The sequence below is a fragment of the Neodiprion virginianus genome, chromosome 6 (genome assembly GCF_021901495.1).
Source record: "Neodiprion virginianus isolate iyNeoVirg1 chromosome 6, iyNeoVirg1.1, whole genome shotgun sequence".
NCBI lineage: Eukaryota > Metazoa > Arthropoda > Insecta > Hymenoptera > Diprionidae > Neodiprion > Neodiprion virginianus.
The window spans coordinates 3,768,980-3,790,664 of NC_060882.1; the positions used below are offsets into that span (position 1 = coordinate 3,768,980).

The window sequence follows — 21,685 nt, forward strand, 5'->3', positions numbered from 1 at the left end:
CGGCTGCACGTGGCCCACCATTTTACTAATTCATTTTTCACCTCCTGCTCCTTGCAACGCGACAGTGTGGGTGTCGGAAAATTAGTCGGTTATATTTTTCCTCGACATTCAAATCGCCGTTTCGATGATCCTTGAGCAGCTGCGTCGAGATGGAAAACTCCTTCTTCGACTCGGTACGGTGAGGGTTTTTACATCCCTGCAGGGCAATGCAAACACTTGACGTTTAACACGGAATGCAATCTTGTAATGACGAGCTAAAAATGCACCCTACCAATTTCACACGTATTACCGCAAGAATGTGGACACGAAGAGGGCGCTGGGCTTCCTCCGCGTTCTGGGCTCCGTGGATGCGCGAAAATAATTTTACAAATTCCCCCCGGGAATGTGGTACGTTCCTTTTTTTCCCCACTTGGATTGTTTTATTTTCCACGAACTCGAGTGATTTGTAATACGTTTTTTTGCCCAATTTTTAGCGGGTGATGATGTGACCCGTAATAGACAATATTTGCAATAATAATTGGTGTACATTTTTCTCTTCATTTGCCTACTTCGCCCTAGTTTTATGCTATGACAATGTGCAGCAAGTATTAGGTACGCAGATTCTCTCGCGACAATAAGTCGAAAGATTTTTCATCGCCCGTTAAAAATCGTTTAGCCTTTTAAGCCAAAGAGGAAGGGAAAGCGGCCACTTTCGTCTCGGATATAAAAGACTTGAGAAACAATGGGGTAACAGCTTTGTCCCTTTTGTTGGCTAAGTTAAATTTTTCTCTCTTTTCCACCCTCCGAGCATTTCGTCGTTTCATTCGGGCAGCGTGCGAGGGCGGTGTTCGATAATCGCGTAGCCGATGCCGGGAGGCTCCAGCAGTTATATGCGAAGAGTCTGATATACCAGGCGCGGGTAATAATCGTAATCAACAAACCTATTACCGACCGCAGTAATTTAAACTTTCCGCCCCAAATATTATCTAGCCGGCACCATCCAATTTAAAGTTTTCTATTTGAAAATCTGAATCAGTCTCTGCGGCACGGCGCTTTTCCGTATCCCGGAGGCAGATCGAGGCGTACAGCTCGTGCATATAACACCCGCTCTATTATTCGTCATTTCCGTCTATCCCTATAGCGTTTATTAATCCAGGGTAAATCGTCCCGCGTACAAGTGAACTTTTCGGGATTGCGGGAAGAATTTAACAGAGCACACAGGAGAGAAGATAACAAAGGCGAACTACTGCGAGGGTGAAAAATAATGAAAAAATAAACTAGAAGCGGGAATATAAATATCCGTGGGACCGCGGAATGTTGGGTGAAGTATACATCTCTACAATTGGAATTGGAAACTTTATTTTGTTTAACAAGTCCTTTAACATGACCTTGTCGAGAAGACTGTTGAGAGAAAAATAAAGCCGGAGGCAGAAAGAATAACGAGCATGAAAGTTGAAATTACGGGGACAACGAACCCCGCGCAAGTTCAGAGTTAGTGATTCATTCAAAAAGTTTTGACGAATCTTAAGTCTTTGAGTTTGCGGGGGGCAGCGGCTGTCCGACCCGGTTGAATCTAATTAAAAGTAATTATTTCCTAAAAAGCATCCTCGAACACGGAGGGGCGGCGAAAAAGGGGGGATGCAATCTTGGGGTGAGAACGTTCTGCCGTTTACATCTTTCTCTTTTTCTTATTTCTCCTCCCTTCGGCCCCGCAACGCCGCCATGTCGACATCGTCTCTTACGGGGCTGCCGCTGCAGCGGGGGACGGAATGAAAAAGGGGTGGCAGGCCCAAGTGATTCTTAATCTCTCGCACCAGCTGAATTTTTAATTGACCATAGTTACGAGGTTTAATCTTGTCAAGCGGGTGTTCCTCCACTTTTCACGGGGGTTGATGATCTTCCTGAAAGGGAAGAGAAACGCCGCGGAAGGAACTGCGAGTGTAATGACGAATTTTCCGAGTAGCTATTCTCTCTTTGTCTCATCGGCTGTAGTAATTATTCGGTATTAATTTTGCAACAGTACGAGGTTTCGAAAAATTGATTCAGGTATATCCAATAGTCAACCGCGGCTCCATCGGCCAACGGACAAACGAATATTTCCAAGAAACACTACTCGCAGTGCCATCTGAGCCCTGTTGGATCCACTTCGTCCGATGTTACGCAAATTGGTTCAATCCTCGTAACATCGTCGTATTAATCATAGGAGGGAAGGAGATGCGAGGGTTGAGGGTGGGTTGAGCTTCGCTGGGCTTCCAGCCCCGCTTCGTCCTGGGCAACGGCCTCATCCCTGTTTCTAGCCCCTTACCGCCGACTCTGGATGATATATTTGGCGCTGAATGTAATTTGAAGGATATACACCCTCTCCAACTACTTGCCCTATCTATTTCCCCGCCTTGCTTCCCCTCGCCATGCCTCGCTTGCCGCGATCTACGAACATTTTACGTTGAATCAAATGTTTCGCGTTTTCTGGCGTCAATCGGGAGCGGTATATTACCGCGATCAACTTTATCTCTCTTCACTGACCGTTGCTGTTTCCTCTTACTGTATAACAATAATATCAGTGGAAAATTGTCCGACCATGCTGCGCTGCGGCGAAATCGAGATCAGTTTTCTATCGCCGTCTGTTCTAAGAACTCACTGACAATTGACAACGTAATGAAAAATATAGTGAAAACGGTGAAAAAAACTAGCTACTACTGCTGTAAAATGAAGAGTAACAACTTTTTCATTTCAGGATTGATTTGTACGACACTTCCTGGACTAATTCGACCCTCAGGAGTGCAAGAACGGAATCAAAAACCACGAACGACCAAGAGTTAAGGAAATGCAATAAAACTTCGTTAAAATTTGATTAGTTTATTCAGTTGATACAGGTTACATAAAATACATAATACATCATATGCCAGTAGAGTTGCACTGATATGCAGGTCAAGAACCGTGGTACTGGTTAAGACTATGTAAATAATTATATAATATAAAGAATATCATGTTCTACTTAACACGCTGTATACTGTAAACGTATTTCTTGAAATAAATATAGTAAGATTTGTTATGGAATGTTTGATCACATTGTTGTATTCCTCTTTGTCTTTAGCTATATTTATGCTCGCCGACTATTGATGAATTACTACACACTAACACCTTTTCACCTGTACTGAGAAAGAGACACATTCAGTAATCAAAAGCTTTGGGTGACGAATTTGCGATTTTCGTATCCCATATTTCGTAGAATCCGACGTAAAAATTCAATCGTTAAGGACCGAGTTTGGTCTTTATTTTCGAAGGCGGAAATTTTTCGTTTAGGATTCAATATGTATGTTACATTCCTGATTAACTGAACCCCTAGGAACTCCATAGATAAAGCAGAAAAAGCGAGGGACGAACGGCTGAGAAACTGAGAAGAGAATCTATCGTTTTTAGGCTGTAACTTTCGATGCGTTGATCGCAGCGTATTGGGACTGCGCCCAATCGATTTCTCTCGCAAAATTACGTCGGAATAGCGCCAGAAAGACTTGATTCCAGCACTTCTCAAAATCGCGAGAATTTTCGCCAAAAATACAAAGGGGTTAACCTTCCTTTTTTTTTCATCAAAAAATATTTCGTCTCAGAATCGATTCGTATGACTCTTTCCCGACCAATTGGACCCCAAGAAACTCAGAAAACGCAGCGAAAAGAGCGTGGGATCAACAGAAGCGAAATGACGAAGGAAATAGCACCTGCTGAAAAATGTCGAAAATTCAGGTTTTTGTTTTTTGGCTGTAACTTTCGATGCGTTGATCGCAGCGTATTGGGACTGCGCCCAATCGATTTCTCTCGCAAAATTACGTCGGAATAGCGCCAGAAAGACTTGATTCCAGCACTTTTCAAAATAGCGATAATTTTCGCCAAAAACACAAAGGGGTTAGCCTTACTTTTTTTTTTGGCAAAAAACTTTTGGTCTCAGATTCGATTTGAACGACCCTTATCTGACCAATTGGACCCTCAGGAACTCAGAACTCGCAGCGATAAGAGCGTAGAACCAACAGGAGAGAAATGGCGAGTAAAAAAGCACCTGCTGAAAAATGTCGAAAATTCAGGTTCTGGGTTTTTGGCTGTAACTTCTGATGCGTTGATCGCAGCGTATTGGGACTGCGCCCAATCGATTTCTCTCGCAAAATTACGTCGGAATAGCGCCAGAAAGACTTGATTCCAGCACTTCTCAAAATCGCGAAAATTTTCGCCAAAGATACAAAGGGGTTAGCCTTCCTTTTTTTTTCATCAAAAAATTTTTCGTCTCAGAATCGATTCGTATGACTCTTTCCCGACCAATTGGACCCCAAGGAACTCAGAAAACGCAGCGAAAAGAGCGTGGAATGTACAGAAGCGAAATGACGAAGGAAAAAGCACCTGCTGAAAAATGTCGTAAATTCAGGTTCTGGTTTTTTGGCTGTAACTTTCGATGCGTTGATCGCAGCGTATTGGGACTGCGCCCAATCGATTTCTCTCGCAAAATTACGTCGGAATAGCGCCAGAAAGACTTGATTCCAGCACTTTTCAAAATCGCGAAAATTTTCGCCAAAAACACAAAGGGGTTAGCCTTACTTTTTTTTTGGGCAAAAAACTTTTGGTCTCAGATTCGATTTAAACGACCCTTATCTGACCAATTGGACCCTCAGGAACTCAGAACTCGCAGCGAAACGAGCGTAGGACCAACAGGAGAGAAATGGCGAGCGAAAAAGCACCTGCTGAAAAATGTCGAAAATTCAGGTTCTGGTTTTTTGGCTGTTACTTCTGATGCGTTGATCGCAGCGTATTGGGACTGCGCCCAATCGATTTCTCTCGCAAAATTACGTCGGAATAGCGCTAGAAAGACTTGATTTCAGCACTTTTCAAAATCGCAAAAATTTTCGCCTAAAACACAAAGGGGTTAGCCTTACTTTTTTTTTGGGCAAAAAACTTTTGGTCTCAGATTCGATTTAAACGACCCTTATCTGACCAATTGGACCCTCAGGAACTCAGAACTCGCAGCGAAAAGAGCGTAGGACCAACAGGAGAGAAATGGCGAGCGAAAAAGCACCGGCTGAAAAATGTGGAAAATTCAGGTTCTGGTTTTTTGGCTGTAACTTCTGATGCGTTGATCGCAGCGTATTGGGACTGCGCCCAATCGATTTCACTCGCAAAATTACGTCGGAATAGCGCTAGAAAGACTTGATTCCAGCACTTTTCGAAATCGCGAAAATTTTCGCCAAAAACACAAAGGGGTTAGCCTTACTTTTTTTTTGGGCAAAAAACTTTTGGTCTCAGATTCGATTTAAACGACCCTTATCTGACCAATTGGACCCTCAGGAACTCAGAACTCGCAGCGAAACGAGCGTAGGACCAACAGGAGAGAAATGGCGAGCGAAAAAGCACCTGCTGAAAAATGTCGAAAATTCAGGTTCTGGTTTTTTGGCTGTAACTTCTGATGCGTTGATCGCAGCGTATTGGGACTGCGCCCAATCGATTTCTCTCGCAAAATTACGTCGGAATAGCGCCAGAAAGACTTGATTCCAGCACTTTTCAAAATCGCGAAAATTTTCGCCAAAAACACAAAGGGGTTAGCCTTACTTTTTTTTTGGGCAAAAAACTTTTGGTCTCAGATTCGATTTAAACGACCCTTATCTGACCAATTGGACCCTCAGGAACTCAGAACTCGCAGCGAAACGAGCGTAGGACCAACAGGAGAGAAATGGCGAGCGAAAAAGCACCTGCTGAAAAATGTCGAAAATTCAGGTTCTGGTTTTTTGGCTGTTACTTCTGATGCGTTGATCGCAGCGTATTGGGACTGCGCCCAATCGATTTCTCTCGCAAAATTACGTCGGAATAGCGCTAAAAAGACTTGATTCCAGCACTTTTCAAAATCGCGAAAATTTTCGCCGAAAACACAAAGGGGTTAGCCTTACTTTTTTTTTGAGCGAAAAACTTTTGGTCTCAGATTCGATTTAAACGACCCTTATCTGACCAATTGGACCCTCAGGAACTCAGAACTCGCAGCGAAAAGAGCGTAGGACCAACAGGAGAGAAATGGCGAGCGAAAAAGCACCTGCTGAAAAATGTCGAAAATTCAGGTTCTGGTTTTTTGGCTGTAACTTCTGATGCGTTGATCGCAGCGTATTAGGACTGCGCCCAATCGATTTCTCTCGCAAAATTACGTCGGAATAGCGCTAGAAAGACTTGATTTCAGCACTTTTCAAAATCGCGAAAATTTTCGCCAAAAACACAAAGGGGTTAGCCTTACTTTTTTTTTGGGCAAAAACTTTTGGTCTCAGATTCGATTTAAACGACCCTTATCTGACCAATTGGACCCTCAGGAACTCAGAACTCGCAGCGAAACGAGCGTAGGACCAACAGGAGAGAAATGGCGAGCGAAAAAGCACCTGCTGAAAAATGTCGAAAATTCAGGTTCTGGTTTTTTGGCTGTTACTTCTGATGCGTTGATCGCAGCGTATTGGGACTGCGCCCAATCGATTTCTCTCGCAAAATTACGTCGGAATAGCGCTAGAAGGACTTGATTCCAGCACTTTTCAAAATCGCGAAAATTTTCGCCAAAAACACAAAGGGGTTAGCCTTACTTTTTTTTTGGGCAAAAAACTTTTGGTCTCAGATTCGATTCAAACGACCCTTATCTGACCAATTGGACCCTCAGGAACTCAGAACTCGCAGTGAAACGAGCGTAGGACCAACAGGAGAGAAATGGCGAGCGAAAAAGCACCTGCTGAAAAATGTCGAAAATTCAGGTTCTGGTTTTTTGGCTGTTACTTCTGATGCGTTGATCGCAGCGTATTGGGACTGCGCCCAATCGATTTCTCTCGCAAAATTACGTCAGAATAGCGCTAAAAAGACTTGATTCCAGCACTTTTCAAAATCGCGAAAATTTTCGCCGAAAACACAAAGGGGTTAGCCTTACTTTTTTTTTGGGCAAAAAACTTTTGGTCTCAGATTCGATTTAAACGACCCTTATCTGACCAATTGGACCCTCAGGAACTCAGAACTCGCAGCGAAAAGAGCGTAGGACCAACAGGAGAGAAATGGCGAGCGAAAAAGCACCTGCTGAAAAATGTCGAAAATTCAGGTTCTGGTTTTTTGGCTGTAACTTCTGATGCGTTGATCGCAGCGTATTGGGACTGCGCCCAATCGATTTCTCTCGCAAAATTACGTCGGAATAGCGCTAGAAAGACTTGATTTCAGCACTTTTCAAAATCGCGAAAATTTTCGCCAAAAACACAAAGGGGTTAGCCTTACTTTTTTTTTGGGCAAAAAACTTTTGGTCTCAGATTCGATTTAAACGACCCTTATCTGACCAATTGGACCCTCAGGAACTCAGAACTTGCAGCGAAAAGAGCGTAGGACCAACAGGAGAGAAACGGCGAGCGAAAAAGCACCTGCTAAAAAATGTCGAAAATTCAGGTTCTGGTTTTTTGGCTGTAACTTCTGATGCGTTGATCGCAGCGTATTGGGACTGCGCCCAATCGATTTCTCTCGCAAAATTACGTCGGAATAGCGCCAGAAAGACTTGATTCCAGCACTTTTCAAAATCGCGAAAATTTTCGCCAAAAACACAAAGGGGTTAGCCTTACTTTTTTTTTGGGCAAAAAACTTTTGGTCTCAGATTCGATTTAAACGACCCTTATCTGACCAATTGGACCCTCAGGAACTCAGAACTCGCAGCGAAACGAGCGTAGGACCAACAGGAGAGAAATGGCGAGCGAAAAAGCACCTGCTGAAAAATGTCGAAAATTCAGGTTCTGGTTTTTTGGCTGTTACTTCTGATGCGTTGATCGCAGCGTATTGGGACTGCGCCCAATCGATTTCTCTCGCAAAATTACGTCGGAATAGCGCTAAAAAGACTTGATTCCAGCACTTTTCAAAATCGCGAAAATTTTCGCCGAAAACACAAAGGGGTTAGCCTTACTTTTTTTTTGAGCGAAAAACTTTTGGTCTCAGATTCGATTTAAACGACCCTTATCTGACCAATTGGACCCTCAGGAACTCAGAACTCGCAGCGAAAAGAGCGTAGGACCAACAGGAGAGAAATGGCGAGCGAAAAAGCACCTGCTGAAAAATGTCGAAAATTCAGGTTCTGGTTTTTTGGCTGTAACTTCTGATGCGTTGATCGCAGCGTATTAGGACTGCGCCCAATCGATTTCTCTCGCAAAATTACGTCGGAATAGCGCTAGAAAGACTTGATTTCAGCACTTTTCAAAATCGCGAAAATTTTCGCCAAAAACACAAAGGGGTTAGCCTTACTTTTTTTTTGGGCAAAAACTTTTGGTCTCAGATTCGATTTAAACGACCCTTATCTGACCAATTGGACCCTCAGGAACTCAGAACTCGCAGCGAAACGAGCGTAGGACCAACAGGAGAGAAATGGCGAGCGAAAAAGCACCTGCTGAAAAATGTCGAAAATTCAGGTTCTGGTTTTTTGGCTGTTACTTCTGATGCGTTGATCGCAGCGTATTGGGACTGCGCCCAATCGATTTCTCTCGCAAAATTACGTCGGAATAGCGCTAGAAGGACTTGATTCCAGCACTTTTCAAAATCGCGAAAATTTTCGCCAAAAACACAAAGGGGTTAGCCTTACTTTTTTTTTGGGCAAAAAACTTTTGGTCTCAGATTCGATTTAAACGACCCTTATCTGACCAATTGGACCCTCAGGAACTCAGAACTCGCAGCGAAACGAGCGTAGGACCAACAGGAGAGAAATGGCGAGCGAAAAAGCACCTGCTGAAAAATGTCGAAAATTCAGGTTCTGGTTTTTTGGCTGTAACTTCTGATGCGTTGATCGCAGCGTATTGGGACTGCGCCCAATCGATTTCTCTCGCAAAATTACGTCGGAATAGCGCCAGAAAGACTTGATTCCAGCACTTTTCAAAATCGCGAAAATTTTCGCCAAAAACACAAAGGGGTTAGCCTTACTTTTTTTTTGGGCAAAAAACTTTTGGTCTCAGATTCGATTTAAACGACCCTTATCTGACCAATTGGACCCTCAGGAACTCAGAACTCGCAGCGAAACGAGCGTAGGACCAACAGGAGAGAAATGGCGAGCGAAAAAGCACCTGCTGAAAAATGTCGAAAATTCAGGTTCTGGTTTTTTGGCTGTTACTTCTGATGCGTTGATCGCAGCGTATTGGGACTGCGCCCAATCGATTTCTCTCGCAAAATTACGTCGGAATAGCGCTAAAAAGACTTGATTCCAGCACTTTTCAAAATCGCGAAAATTTTCGCCGAAAACACAAAGGGGTTAGCCTTACTTTTTTTTTGAGCGAAAAACTTTTGGTCTCAGATTCGATTTAAACGACCCTTATCTGACCAATTGGACCCTCAGGAACTCAGAACTCGCAGCGAAAAGAGCGTAGGACCAACAGGAGAGAAATGGCGAGCGAAAAAGCACCTGCTGAAAAATGTCGAAAATTCAGGTTCTGGTTTTTTGGCTGTAACTTCTGATGCGTTGATCGCAGCGTATTAGGACTGCGCCCAATCGATTTCTCTCGCAAAATTACGTCGGAATAGCGCTAGAAAGACTTGATTTCAGCACTTTTCAAAATCGCGAAAATTTTCGCCAAAAACACAAAGGGGTTAGCCTTACTTTTTTTTTGGGCAAAAACTTTTGGTCTCAGATTCGATTTAAACGACCCTTATCTGACCAATTGGACCCTCAGGAACTCAGAACTCGCAGCGAAACGAGCGTAGGACCAACAGGAGAGAAATGGCGAGCGAAAAAGCACCTGCTGAAAAATGTCGAAAATTCAGGTTCTGGTTTTTTGGCTGTTACTTCTGATGCGTTGATCGCAGCGTATTGGGACTGCGCCCAATCGATTTCTCTCGCAAAATTACGTCGGAATAGCGCTAGAAGGACTTGATTCCAGCACTTTTCAAAATCGCGAAAATTTTCGCCAAAAACACAAAGGGGTTAGCCTTACTTTTTTTTTGGGCAAAAAACTTTTGGTCTCAGATTCGATTCAAACGACCCTTATCTGACCAATTGGACCCTCAGGAACTCAGAACTCGCAGTGAAACGAGCGTAGGACCAACAGGAGAGAAATGGCGAGCGAAAAAGCACCTGCTGAAAAATGTCGAAAATTCAGGTTCTGGTTTTTTGGCTGTTACTTCTGATGCGTTGATCGCAGCGTATTGGGACTGCGCCCAATCGATTTCTCTCGCAAAATTACGTCAGAATAGCGCTAGAAAGACTTGATTCCAGCACTTTTCGAAATCGCGAAAATTTTCGCCAAAAACACAAAGGGGTTAGCCTTACTTTTTTTTTGGGCAAAAAACTTTTGGTCTCAGATTCGATTTAAACGACCCTTATCTGACCAATTGGACCCTCAGGAACTCAGAACTCGCAGCGAAACGAGCGTAGGACCAACAGGAGAGAAATGGCGAGCGAAAAAGCACCTGCTGAAAAATGTCGAAAATTCAGGTTCTGGTTTTTTGGCTGTAACTTCTGATGCGTTGATCGCAGCGTATTGGGACTGCGCCCAATCGATTTCTCTCGCAAAATTACGTCGGAATAGCGCCAGAAAGACTTGATTCCAGCACTTTTCAAAATCGCGAAAATTTTCGCCAAAAACACAAAGGGGTTAGCCTTACTTTTTTTTTGGGCAAAAAACTTTTGGTCTCAGATTCGATTTAAACGACCCTTATCTGACCAATTGGACCCTCAGGAACTCAGAACTCGCAGCGAAACGAGCGTAGGACCAACAGGAGAGAAATGGCGAGCGAAAAAGCACCTGCTGAAAAATGTCGAAAATTCAGGTTCTGGTTTTTTGGCTGTTACTTCTGATGCGTTGATCGCAGCGTATTGGGACTGCGCCCAATCGATTTCTCTCGCAAAATTACGTCGGAATAGCGCTAAAAAGACTTGATTCCAGCACTTTTCAAAATCGCGAAAATTTTCGCCGAAAACACAAAGGGGTTAGCCTTACTTTTTTTTTGAGCGAAAAACTTTTGGTCTCAGATTCGATTTAAACGACCCTTATCTGACCAATTGGACCCTCAGGAACTCAGAACTCGCAGCGAAAAGAGCGTAGGACCAACAGGAGAGAAATGGCGAGCGAAAAAGCACCTGCTGAAAAATGTCGAAAATTCAGGTTCTGGTTTTTTGGCTGTAACTTCTGATGCGTTGATCGCAGCGTATTAGGACTGCGCCCAATCGATTTCTCTCGCAAAATTACGTCGGAATAGCGCTAGAAAGACTTGATTTCAGCACTTTTCAAAATCGCGAAAATTTTCGCCAAAAACACAAAGGGGTTAGCCTTACTTTTTTTTTGGGCAAAAACTTTTGGTCTCAGATTCGATTTAAACGACCCTTATCTGACCAATTGGACCCTCAGGAACTCAGAACTCGCAGCGAAACGAGCGTAGGACCAACAGGAGAGAAATGGCGAGCGAAAAAGCACCTGCTGAAAAATGTCGAAAATTCAGGTTCTGGTTTTTTGGCTGTTACTTCTGATGCGTTGATCGCAGCGTATTGGGACTGCGCCCAATCGATTTCTCTCGCAAAATTACGTCGGAATAGCGCTAGAAGGACTTGATTCCAGCACTTTTCAAAATCGCGAAAATTTTCGCCAAAAACACAAAGGGGTTAGCCTTACTTTTTTTTTGGGCAAAAAACTTTTGGTCTCAGATTCGATTTAAACGACCCTTATCTGACCAATTGGACCCTCAGGAACTCAGAACTCGCAGCGAAAAGAGCGTAGGACCAACAGGAGAGAAATGGCGAGCGAAAAAGCACCTGCTGAAAAATGTCGAAAATTCAGGTTCTGGTTTTTTGGCTGTAACTTCTGATGCGTTGATCGCAGCGTATTGGGACTGCGCCCAATCGATTTCACTCGCAAAATTACGTCGGAATAGCGCTAGAAAGACTTGATTCCAGCACTTTTCAAAATCGCGAAAATTTTCGCCAAAAACACAAAGGGGTTAGCCTTACTTTTTTTTTGGGCAAAAAACTTTTGGTCTCAGATTCGATTCAAACGACCCTTATCTGACCAATTGGACCCTCAGGAACTCAGAACTCGCAGCGAAACGAGCGTAGGACCAACAGGAGAGAAATGGCGAGCGAAAAAGCACCTGCTGAAAAATGTCGAAAATTCAGGTTCTGGTTTTTTGGCTGTTACTTCTGATGCGTTGATCGCAGCGTATTGGGACTGCGCCCAATCGATTTCTCTCGCAAAATTACGTCGGAATAGCGCCAGAAAGACTCGATTCCAGCACTTTTCAAAATCGCGAAAATTTTCGCCAAAAACACAAAGGGGTTAGCCTTACTTTTTTTTTGGGCAAAAAACTTTTGGTCTCAGATTCGATTTAAACGACCCTTATCTGACCAATTGGACCCTCAGGAACTCAGAACTTGCAGCGAAAAGAGCGTAGGACCAACAGGAGAGAAACGGCGAGCGAAAAAGCACCTGCTAAAAAATGTCGAAAATTCAGGTTCTGGTTTTTTGGCTGTAACTTCTGATGCGTTGATCGCAGCGTATTGGGACTGCGCCCAATCGATTTCTCTCGCAAAATTACGTCGGAATAGCGCTAGAAAGACTTGATTTCAGCACTTTTCAAAATCGCGAAAATTTTCGCCAAAAACACAAAGGGGTTAGCCTTACTTTTTTTTCGGGCAAAAAACTTTTGTTCTCAGATTCGATTTAAACGACCCTTATCTGACCAATTGGACCCTCAGGAACTCAGAACTCGCAGCGAAACGAGCGTAGGACCAACAGGAGAGAAATGGCGAGCGAAAAAGCACCTGCTGAAAAATGTCGAAAATTCAGGTTCTGGTTTTTTGGCTGTAACTTCTGATGCGTTGATCGCAGCGTATTAGGACTGCGCCCAATCGATTTCTCTCGCAAAATTACGTCGGAATAGCGCTAGAAAGACTTGATTTCAGCACTTTTCAAAATCGCGAAAATTTTCGCCAAAAACACAAAGGGGTTAGCCTTACTTTTTTTTTGGGCAAAAACTTTTGGTCTCAGATTCGATTTAAACGACCCTTATCTGACCAATTGGACCCTCAGGAACTCAGAACTCGCAGCGAAACGAGCGTAGGACCAACAGGAGAGAAATGGCGAGCGAAAAAGCACCTGCTGAAAAATGTCGAAAATTCAGGTTCTGGTTTTTTGGCTGTTACTTCTGATGCGTTGATCGCAGCGTATTGGGACTGCGCCCAATCGATTTCTCTCGCAAAATTACGTCGGAATAGCGCCAGAAAGACTTGATTCCAGCACTTTTCAAAATCGCGAAAATTTTCGCCAAAAACACAAAGGGGTTAGCCTTACTTTTTTTTTGGGCAAAAAACTTTTGGTCTCAGATTCGATTTAAACGACCCTTATCTGACCAATTGGACCCTCAGGAACTCAGAACTTGCAGCGAAAAGAGCGTAGGACCAACAGGAGAGAAACGGCGAGCGAAAAAGCACCTGCTAAAAAATGTCGAAAATTCAGGTTCTGGTTTTTTGGCTGTAACTTCTGATGCGTTGATCGCAGCGTATTGGGACTGCGCCCAATCGATTTCTCTCGCAAAATTACGTCGGAATAGCGCTAGAAAGACTTGATTTCAGCACTTTTCAAAATCGCGAAAATTTTCGCCAAAAACACAAAGGGGTTAGCCTTACTTTTTTTTCGGGCAAAAAACTTTTGTTCTCAGATTCGATTTAAACGACCCTTATCTGACCAATTGGACCCTCAGGAACTCAGAACTCGCAGCGAAACGAGCGTAGGACCAACAGGAGAGAAATGGCGAGCGAAAAAGCACCTGCTGAAAAATGTCGAAAATTCAGGTTCTGGTTTTTTGGCTGTTACTTCTGATGCGTTGATCGCAGCGTATTGGGACTGCGCCCAATCGATTTCTCTCGCAAAATTACGTCGGAATAGCGCTAGAAAGACTTGATTCCAGCACTTTTCAAAATCGCGAAAATTTTCGCCAAAAACACAAAGGGGTTAGCCTTACTTTTTTTTTGGGCAAAAAACTTTTGGTCTCAGATTCGATTTAAACGACCCTTATCTGACCAATTGGACCCTCAGGAACTCAGAACTCGCAGCGAAAAGAGCGTAGGACCAACAGGAGAGAAATGGCGATTGAAGAAGCACCTGCTGAAAAATGTCGAAAATTCAGGTTCTGGTTTTTTGGCTGTAACTTCTGATGCGTTGATCGCAGCGTATTGGGACTGCGCCCAATCGATTTCTCTCGCAAAATTACGTCGGAATAGCGCCAGAAAGACTTGATTCCAGCACTTTTCAAAATCGCGAAAATTTTCGCCAAAAACACAAAGGGGTTAGCCTTACTTTTTTTTTGGGCAAAAAACTTTTGGTCTCAGATTCGATTTAAACGACCCTTATCTGACCAATTGGACCCTCAGGAACTCAGAACTCGCAGCGAAAAGAGCGTAGGACCAACAGGAGAGAAATAGCGAGCGAAAAAGCACCTGCTAAAAAATGTCGAAAATTCAGGTTCTGGTTTTTTGGCTGTAACTTCTGATGCGTTGATCGCAGCGTATTGGGACTGCGCCCAATCGATTTCTCTCGCAAAATTACGTCGGAATAGCGCTAGAAAGACGTGATTCCAGCACTTTTCAAAATCGCGAAAATTTTCGCCAAAAACACAAAGGGGTTAGCCTTACTTTTTTTTTGGGCAAAAAACTTTTGGTCTCAGATTCGATTCAAACGACCCTTATCTGACCAATTGGACCCTCAGGAACTCAGAACTCGCAGCGAAACGAGCGTAGGACCAACAGGAGAGAAATGGCGAGCGAAAAAGCACCTGCTGAAAAATGTCGAAAATTCAGGTTCTGGTTTTTTGGCTGTTACTTCTGATGCGTTGATCGCAGCGTATTGGGACTGCGCCCAATCGATTTCTCTCGCAAAATTACGTCAGAATAGCGCTAGAAAGACTTGATTCCAGCACTTTTCAAAATCGCGAAAATTTTCGCCAAAAACACAAAGGGGTTAGCCTTACTTTGTTTTTGGGCGAAAAACTTTTGTTCTCAGATTCGATTTAAACGACCCTTATCTGACCAATTGGACCCTCAGGAACTCAGAACTCGCAGCGAAAAGAGCGTAGGACCAACAGGAGAGAAATGGCGAGCGAAAAAGCACCTGCTGAAAAATGTCGAAAATTCAGGTTCTGGTTTTTTGGCTGTTACTTCTGATGCGTTGATCGCAGCGTATTGGGACTGCGCCCAATCGATTTCTCTCGCAAAATTACGTCGGAATAGCGCTAGAAAGACTTGATTTCAGCACTTTTCAAAATCGCGAAAATTTTCGCCAAAAACACAAAGGGGTGAGCCTTACTTTTTTTTTGGGCAAAAAACTTTTGGTCTCAGATTCGATTTAAACGACCCTTATCTGACCAATTGGACCCTCAGGAACTCAGAACTCGCAGCGAAACGAGCGTAGGACCAACAGGAGAGAAATGGCGAGCGAAAAAGCACCTGCTGAAAAATGTCGAAAATTCAGGTTCTGGTTTTTTGGCTGTTACTTCTGATGCGTTGATCGCAGCGTATTGGGACTGCGCCCAATCGATTTCTCTCGCAAAATTACGTCGGAATAGCGCTAGAAAGACTTGATTCCAGCACTTTTCAAAATCGCGAAAATTTTCGCCAAAAACACAAAGGGGTTAGCCTTACTTTTTTTTTGGGCAAAAAACTTTTGGTCTCAGATTCGATTTAAACGACCCTTATCTGACCAATTGGACCCTCAGGAACTCAGAACTCGCAGCGAAAAGAGCGTAGGACCAACAGGAGAGAAATGGCGAGCGAAAAAGCACCTGCTGAAAAATGTCGAAAATTCATGTTCTGGTTTTTTGGCTGTAACTTCTGATGCGTTGATCGCAGCGTATTGGGACTGCGCCCAATCGATTTCTCTCGCAAAATTACGTCGGAATAGCGCTAGAAAGACTTGATTCCAGCACTTTTCAAAATCGCGAAAATTTTCGCCAAAAACACAAAGGGGTTAGCCTTACTTTTTTTTTGGGCAAAAAACTTTTGGTCTCAGATTCGATTTAAACGACCCTTATCTGACCAATTGGACCCTCAGGAACTCAGAACTCGCAGCGAAACGAGCGTAGGACCAACAGGAGAGAAATGGCGAGCGAAAAAGCACCTGCTGAAAAATGTCGAAAATTCAGGTTCTGGTTTTTTGGCTGTAACTTCTGATGCGTTGATCGCAGCGTATTGGGACTGCGCCCAATCGATTTCTCTCGCAAAATTACGTCGGAATAGCGCTAGAAAGACTTGATTTCAGCACTTTTCAGAATCGCGAAAATTTTCGCCAAAAACACAAAGGGGTTAGCCTTACTTTTTTTTTGGGCAAAAAACTTTCGGTCTCAGATTCGATTTAAACGACCCTTATCTGACCAATTGGACCCTCAGGAACTCAGAACTCGCAGCGAAACGAGCGTAGGACCAACAGGAGAGGAATGGCGAGCGAAAAAGCACCTGCTGAAAAATGTCGAAAATTCAGGTTCTGGTTTTTTGGCTGGTACTTCTGATGCGTTGATCGCAGCGTATTGGGACTGCGCCCAATCGATTTCTCTCGCAAAATTACGTCGGAATAGCGCTAGAAGGACTTGATTCCAGCACTTTTCAAAATCGCGAAAATTTTCGCCAAAAACACAAAGGGGTTAGCCTTACTTTTTTTTTGGGCAAAAAACTTTTGGTCTCAGATTCGATTTAAACGACCCTTGTCTGACCAATTGGACCCTCAGGAACTCAGAACTCGCAGCGAAAAGAGCGTAGGACCAACAGGAGAGAAATGGCGAGCGAAAAAGCACCTGCTGAAAAATGTCGAAAATTCAGGTTCTGGTTTTTTGGCTGTAACTTCTGATGCGTTGATCGCAGCGTATTGGGACTGCGCCCAATCGATTTCACTCGCAAAATTACGTCGGAATAGCGCTAGAAAGACTTGATTCCAGCACTTTTCAAAATCGCGAAAATTTTCGCCAAAAACACAAAGGGGTTAGCCTTACTTTTTTTTTGGGCAAAAAACTTTTCGTCTCAGATTCGATCTAAACGACCCTTATCTGACCAATTGGACCCTCAGGAACTCAGAACTCGCAGCGAAACGAGCGTAGGACCAACAGGAGAGGAATGGCGAGCGAAAAAGCACCTGCTGAAAAATGTCGAAAATTCAGGTTCTGGTTTTTTGGCTGTAACTTCTGATGCGTTGATCGCAGCGTATTGGGACTGCGCCCAATCGGTTTCTCTCGCAAAATTACGTCGGAATAGCGCTAGAAAGACTTGATTCCAGCACTTTTCAAAATCGCGAAAATTTTCGCCAAAAACACAAAGGGGTTAGCCTTACTTTTTTTTTGGGCAAAAAACTTTTGGTTTCAGATTCGGTTTAAACGACCCTTATCTGACCAATTGGACCCTCAGGAACTCAGAACTCGCAGCGAAACGAGCGTAGGACCAACAGGAGAGAAATGGCGAGCGAAAAAGCACCTGCTGAAAAATGTCGAAAATTCAGGTTCTGGTTTTTTGGCTGTTACTTCTGATGCGTTGATCGCAGCGTATTGGGACTGCGCCCAATCGATTTCTCTCGCAAAATTACGTCGGAATAGCGCTAGAAAGACTTGATTCCAGCACTTTTCAAAATCGCGAAAATTTTCGCCAAAAACACAAAGGGGTTAGCCTTACTTTGTTTTTGGGCGAAAAACTTTTGGTCTCAGATTCGATTTAAACGACCCTTATCTGACCAATTGGACCCTCAGGAACTCAGAACTCGCAGCGAAAAGAGCGTAGGACCAACAGGAGAGAAATGGCGAGCGAAAAAGCACCTGCTGAAAAATGTCGAAAATTCAGGTTCTGGTTTTTTGGCTGTAACTTCTGATGCGTTGATCGCAGCGTATTGGGACTGCGCCCAATCGATTTCTCTCGCAAAATTACGTCGGAATGGCGCTAGAAAGACTAGATTCCAGCACTTTTCAAAATCGCGAAAATTTTCGCCAAAAACACAAAGGGGTTAGCCTTACTTTTTTTTCGGGCAAAAAACTTTTGGTCTCAGATTCGATTTAAACGACCCTTATCTGACCAATTGGACCCTCAGGAACTCAGAACTCGCAGCGAAACGAGCGTAGGACCAACAGGAGAGAAATGGCGAGCGAAAAAGCACCTGCTGAAAAATGTCGAAAATTCAGGTTCTGGTTTTTTGGCTGTTACTTCTGATGCGTTGATCGCAGCGTATTGGGACTGCGCCCAATCGATTTCTCTCGCAAAATTACGTCAGAATAGCGCTAGAAAGACTTGATTCCAGCACTTTTCAATATCGCGAAAATTTTCGCCAAAAACACAAAGGGGTTAGCCTTACTTTTTTTTTCGGCGAAAAACTTTTGGTCTCAGATTCGATTTAAACGACCCTTATCTGACCAATTGGACCCTCAGGAACTCAGAACTCGCAGCGAAACGAGCGTAGGACCAACAGGAGAGAAATGGCGAGCGAAAAAGCACCTGCTGAAAAATGTCGAAAATTCAGGTTCTGGTTTTTTGGCTGTTACTTCTGATGCGTTGATCGCAGCGTATTGGGACTGCGCCCAATCGATTTCTCTCGCAAAATTACGTCGGAATAGCGCTAGAAAGACTTGATTCCAGCACTTTTCAAAATCGCGAAAATTTTCGCCAAAAACACAAAGGGGTTAGCCTTACTTTTTTTTTGGGCAAAAAACTTTTGGTCTCAGATTCGATTTAAACGACCCTTATCTGACCAATTGGACCCTCAGGAACTCAGAACTCGCAGCGAAAAGAGCGTAGGACCAACAGGAGAGAAATGACGAGCGAAAAAGCACCTGCTGAAAAATGTCGAAAATTCAGGTTCTGGTTTTTTGGCTGTAACTTCTGATGCGTTGATCGCAGCGTATTGGGACTGCGCCCAATCGATTTCTCTCGCAAAATTACGTCGGAATAGCGCCAGAAAGACTTGATTCCAGCACTTTTCAAAATCGCGAAAATTTTCGCCAAAAACACAAAGGGGTTAGCCTTACTTTTTTTTTGGGCAAAAAACTTTTGGTCCTCAGATTCGATTTAAACGACCCTTATCTGACCAATTGGACCCTCAGGAACTCAGAACTCGCAGCGAAAAGAGCGTAGGACCAACAGGAGAGAAATGGCGAGCGAAAAAGCACCTGCTGAAAAATGTCGAAAATTCAGGTTCTGGTTTTTTGGCTGTAACTTCTGATGCGTTGATCGCAGCGTATTGGGACTGCGCCCAATCGATTTCTCTCGCAAAATTACGTCGGAATAGCGCTAGAAAGACTTGATTCCAGCACTTTTCAAAATCGCGAAAATTTTCGCCAAAAACACAAAGGGGTTAGCCTTACTTTTTTTTTGGCCAAAAAACTTTTGGTCTCAGATTCGATTTAAACGACCCTTATCTGACCAATTGGACCCTCAGGAACTCAGAACTCGCAGCGAAACGAGCGTAGGACCAACAGGAGAGAAATGGCGAGCGAAAAAGCACCTGCTGAAAAATGTCGAAAATTCAGGTTCTGGTTTTTTGGCTGTAACTTCTGATGCGTTGATCGCAGCGTATTGGGACTGCGCCCAATCGATTTCTCTCGCAAAATTACGTCGGAATAGCGCCAGAAAGACTTGATTTCAGCACTATTCAAAATCGCGAAAATTTTCGCCAAAAACACAAAGGGGTTAGCCTTACTTTTTTTTTGGGCAAAAACTTTTGGTCTCAGATTCGATTTAAACGACCCTTATCTGACCAATTGGACCCTCAGGAACTCAGAACTCGCAGCGAAACGAGCGTAGGACCAACAGGAGAGAAATGGCGAGCGAAAAAGCACCTGCTGAAAAATGTCGAAAATTCAGGTTCTGGTTTTTTGGCTGTTACTTCTGATGCGTTGATCGCAGCGTATTGGGACTGCGCCCAATCGATTTCTCTCGCAAAATTACGTCGGAATAGCGCTAGAAGGACTTGATTCCAGCACTTTTCAAAATCGCGAAAATTTTCGCCAAAAACACAAAGGGGTTAGCCTTACTTTTTTTTTGAGCAAAAAACTTTTGGTCTCAGATTCGATTTAAACGACCCTTATCTGACCAATTGGACCCTCAGGAACTCAGAACTCGCAGCGAAAAGAGCGTAGGACCAACAGGAGAGAAATGGCGAGCGAAAAAGCACCTGCTGAAAAATGTCGAAAATTCAGGTTCTGGTTTTTTGGCTGTAACTTCTGATGCGTTGATCGCAGCGTATTGGGACTGCGCCCAATCGATTTCACTCGCAAAATTACGTCGGAATAGCGCTAGAAAGACTTGATTCCAGCACTTTTCGAAATCGCGAAAATTTTCGCCAAAAACACAAAGGGGTTAGCCTTACTTTTTTTTTGGGCAAAAAACTTTTGGTCTCAGATTCGATTTAAACGACCATTATCTGACCAATTGGACCCTCAGGAACTCAGAACTCGCAGCGAAACGAGCGTAGGACCAACAGGAGAGAAATGGCGAGCGAAAAAGCACCTGCTGAAAAATGTCGAAAATTCAGGTTCTGGTTTTTTGGCTGTAACTTCTGATGCGTTGATCGCAGCGTATTGGGACTGCGCCCAATCGATTTCTCTCGCAAAATTACGTCGGAATAGCGCCAGAAAGACTTGATTCCAGCACTTTTCAAAATCGCGAAAATTTTCGCCAAAAACACAAAGGGGTTAGCCTTACTTTTTTTTTGGGCAAAAAACTTTTGTTCTCAGATTCGATTTAAACGACCCTTATCTGACCAATTGGACCCTCAGGAACTCAGAACTCGCAGCGAAACGAGCGTAGGACCAACAGGAGAGAAATGGCGAGCGAAAAAGCACCTGCTGAAAAATGTCGAAAATTCAGGTTCTGGTTTTTTGGCTGTTACTTCTGATGCGTTGATCGCAGCGTATTGGGACTGCGCCCAATCGATTTCACTCGCAAAATTACGTCGGAATAGCGCTAGAAAGACTTGATTCCAGCACTTCTCGAAATCGCGAAAATTTTCGCCAAAAACACAAAGGGGTTAGCCTTACTTTTTTTTTGGGCAAAAAACTTTTGGTCTCAGATTCGATTTAAACGACCCTTATCTGACCAATTGGACCCTCAGGAACTCAGAACTCGCAGCGAAAAGAGCGTAGGACCAACAGGAGAGAAATGGCGAGCGAAAAAGCACCTGCTGAAAAATGTCGAAAATTCAGGTTCTGGTTTTTTGGCTGTAACTTCTGATGCGTTGATCGCAGCGTATTGGGACTGCGCCCAATCGATTTCTCTCGCAAAATTACGTCGGAATAGCGCTAGAAAGACTTGATTCCAGCACTTTTCAAAATCGCGAAAATTTTCGCCAAAAACACAAAGGGGTTAGCCTTACTTTTTTTTTGGCCAAAAAACTTTTGGTCTCAGATTCGATTTAAACGACCCTTATCTGACCAATTGGACCCTCAGGAACTCAGAACTCGCAGCGAAACGAGCGTCGGACCAACAGGAGAGGAATGGCGAGCGAAAAAGCACCTGCTGAAAAATGTCGAAAATTCAGGTTCTGGTTTTTTGGCTGTAACTTCTGATGCGTTGATCGCAGCGTATTGAGACTGCGCCCAATCGATTTCTCTCGCAAAATTACGTCGGAATAGCGCCAGAAAGACTTGATTCCAGCACTTTTCAAAATCGCGAAAATTTTCGCCAAAAACACAAAGGGGTTAGCCTTACTTTTTTTTTGGGCAAAAAACTTTTGGTCTCAGATTCGATTTAAAC

General features: G+C 43.7%; 2 protein-coding genes across 7 annotated transcripts in view; one reads left to right on the forward strand and one right to left on the reverse strand.

The window, feature by feature from the left end:
- Positions 1-3,033, forward strand: part of LOC124306797 (uncharacterized) — a 156,293-nt gene extending 153,260 nt beyond the window's left edge. Inside the window, exon 5 of the mRNA XM_046767823.1 lies at positions 2,714-3,033. Coding sequence (XP_046623779.1) covers positions 2,714-2,719 — 6 coding nt within the window. The 3' untranslated portion in view covers positions 2,720-3,033. The remainder of the gene's footprint in view (positions 1-2,713) is intronic.
- The window catches only part of LOC124306788 (teneurin-a), a 489,347-nt gene that overhangs the window by 196,092 nt on the left and 271,570 nt on the right, over positions 1-21,685 (reverse strand). The window lies entirely within an intron of this gene.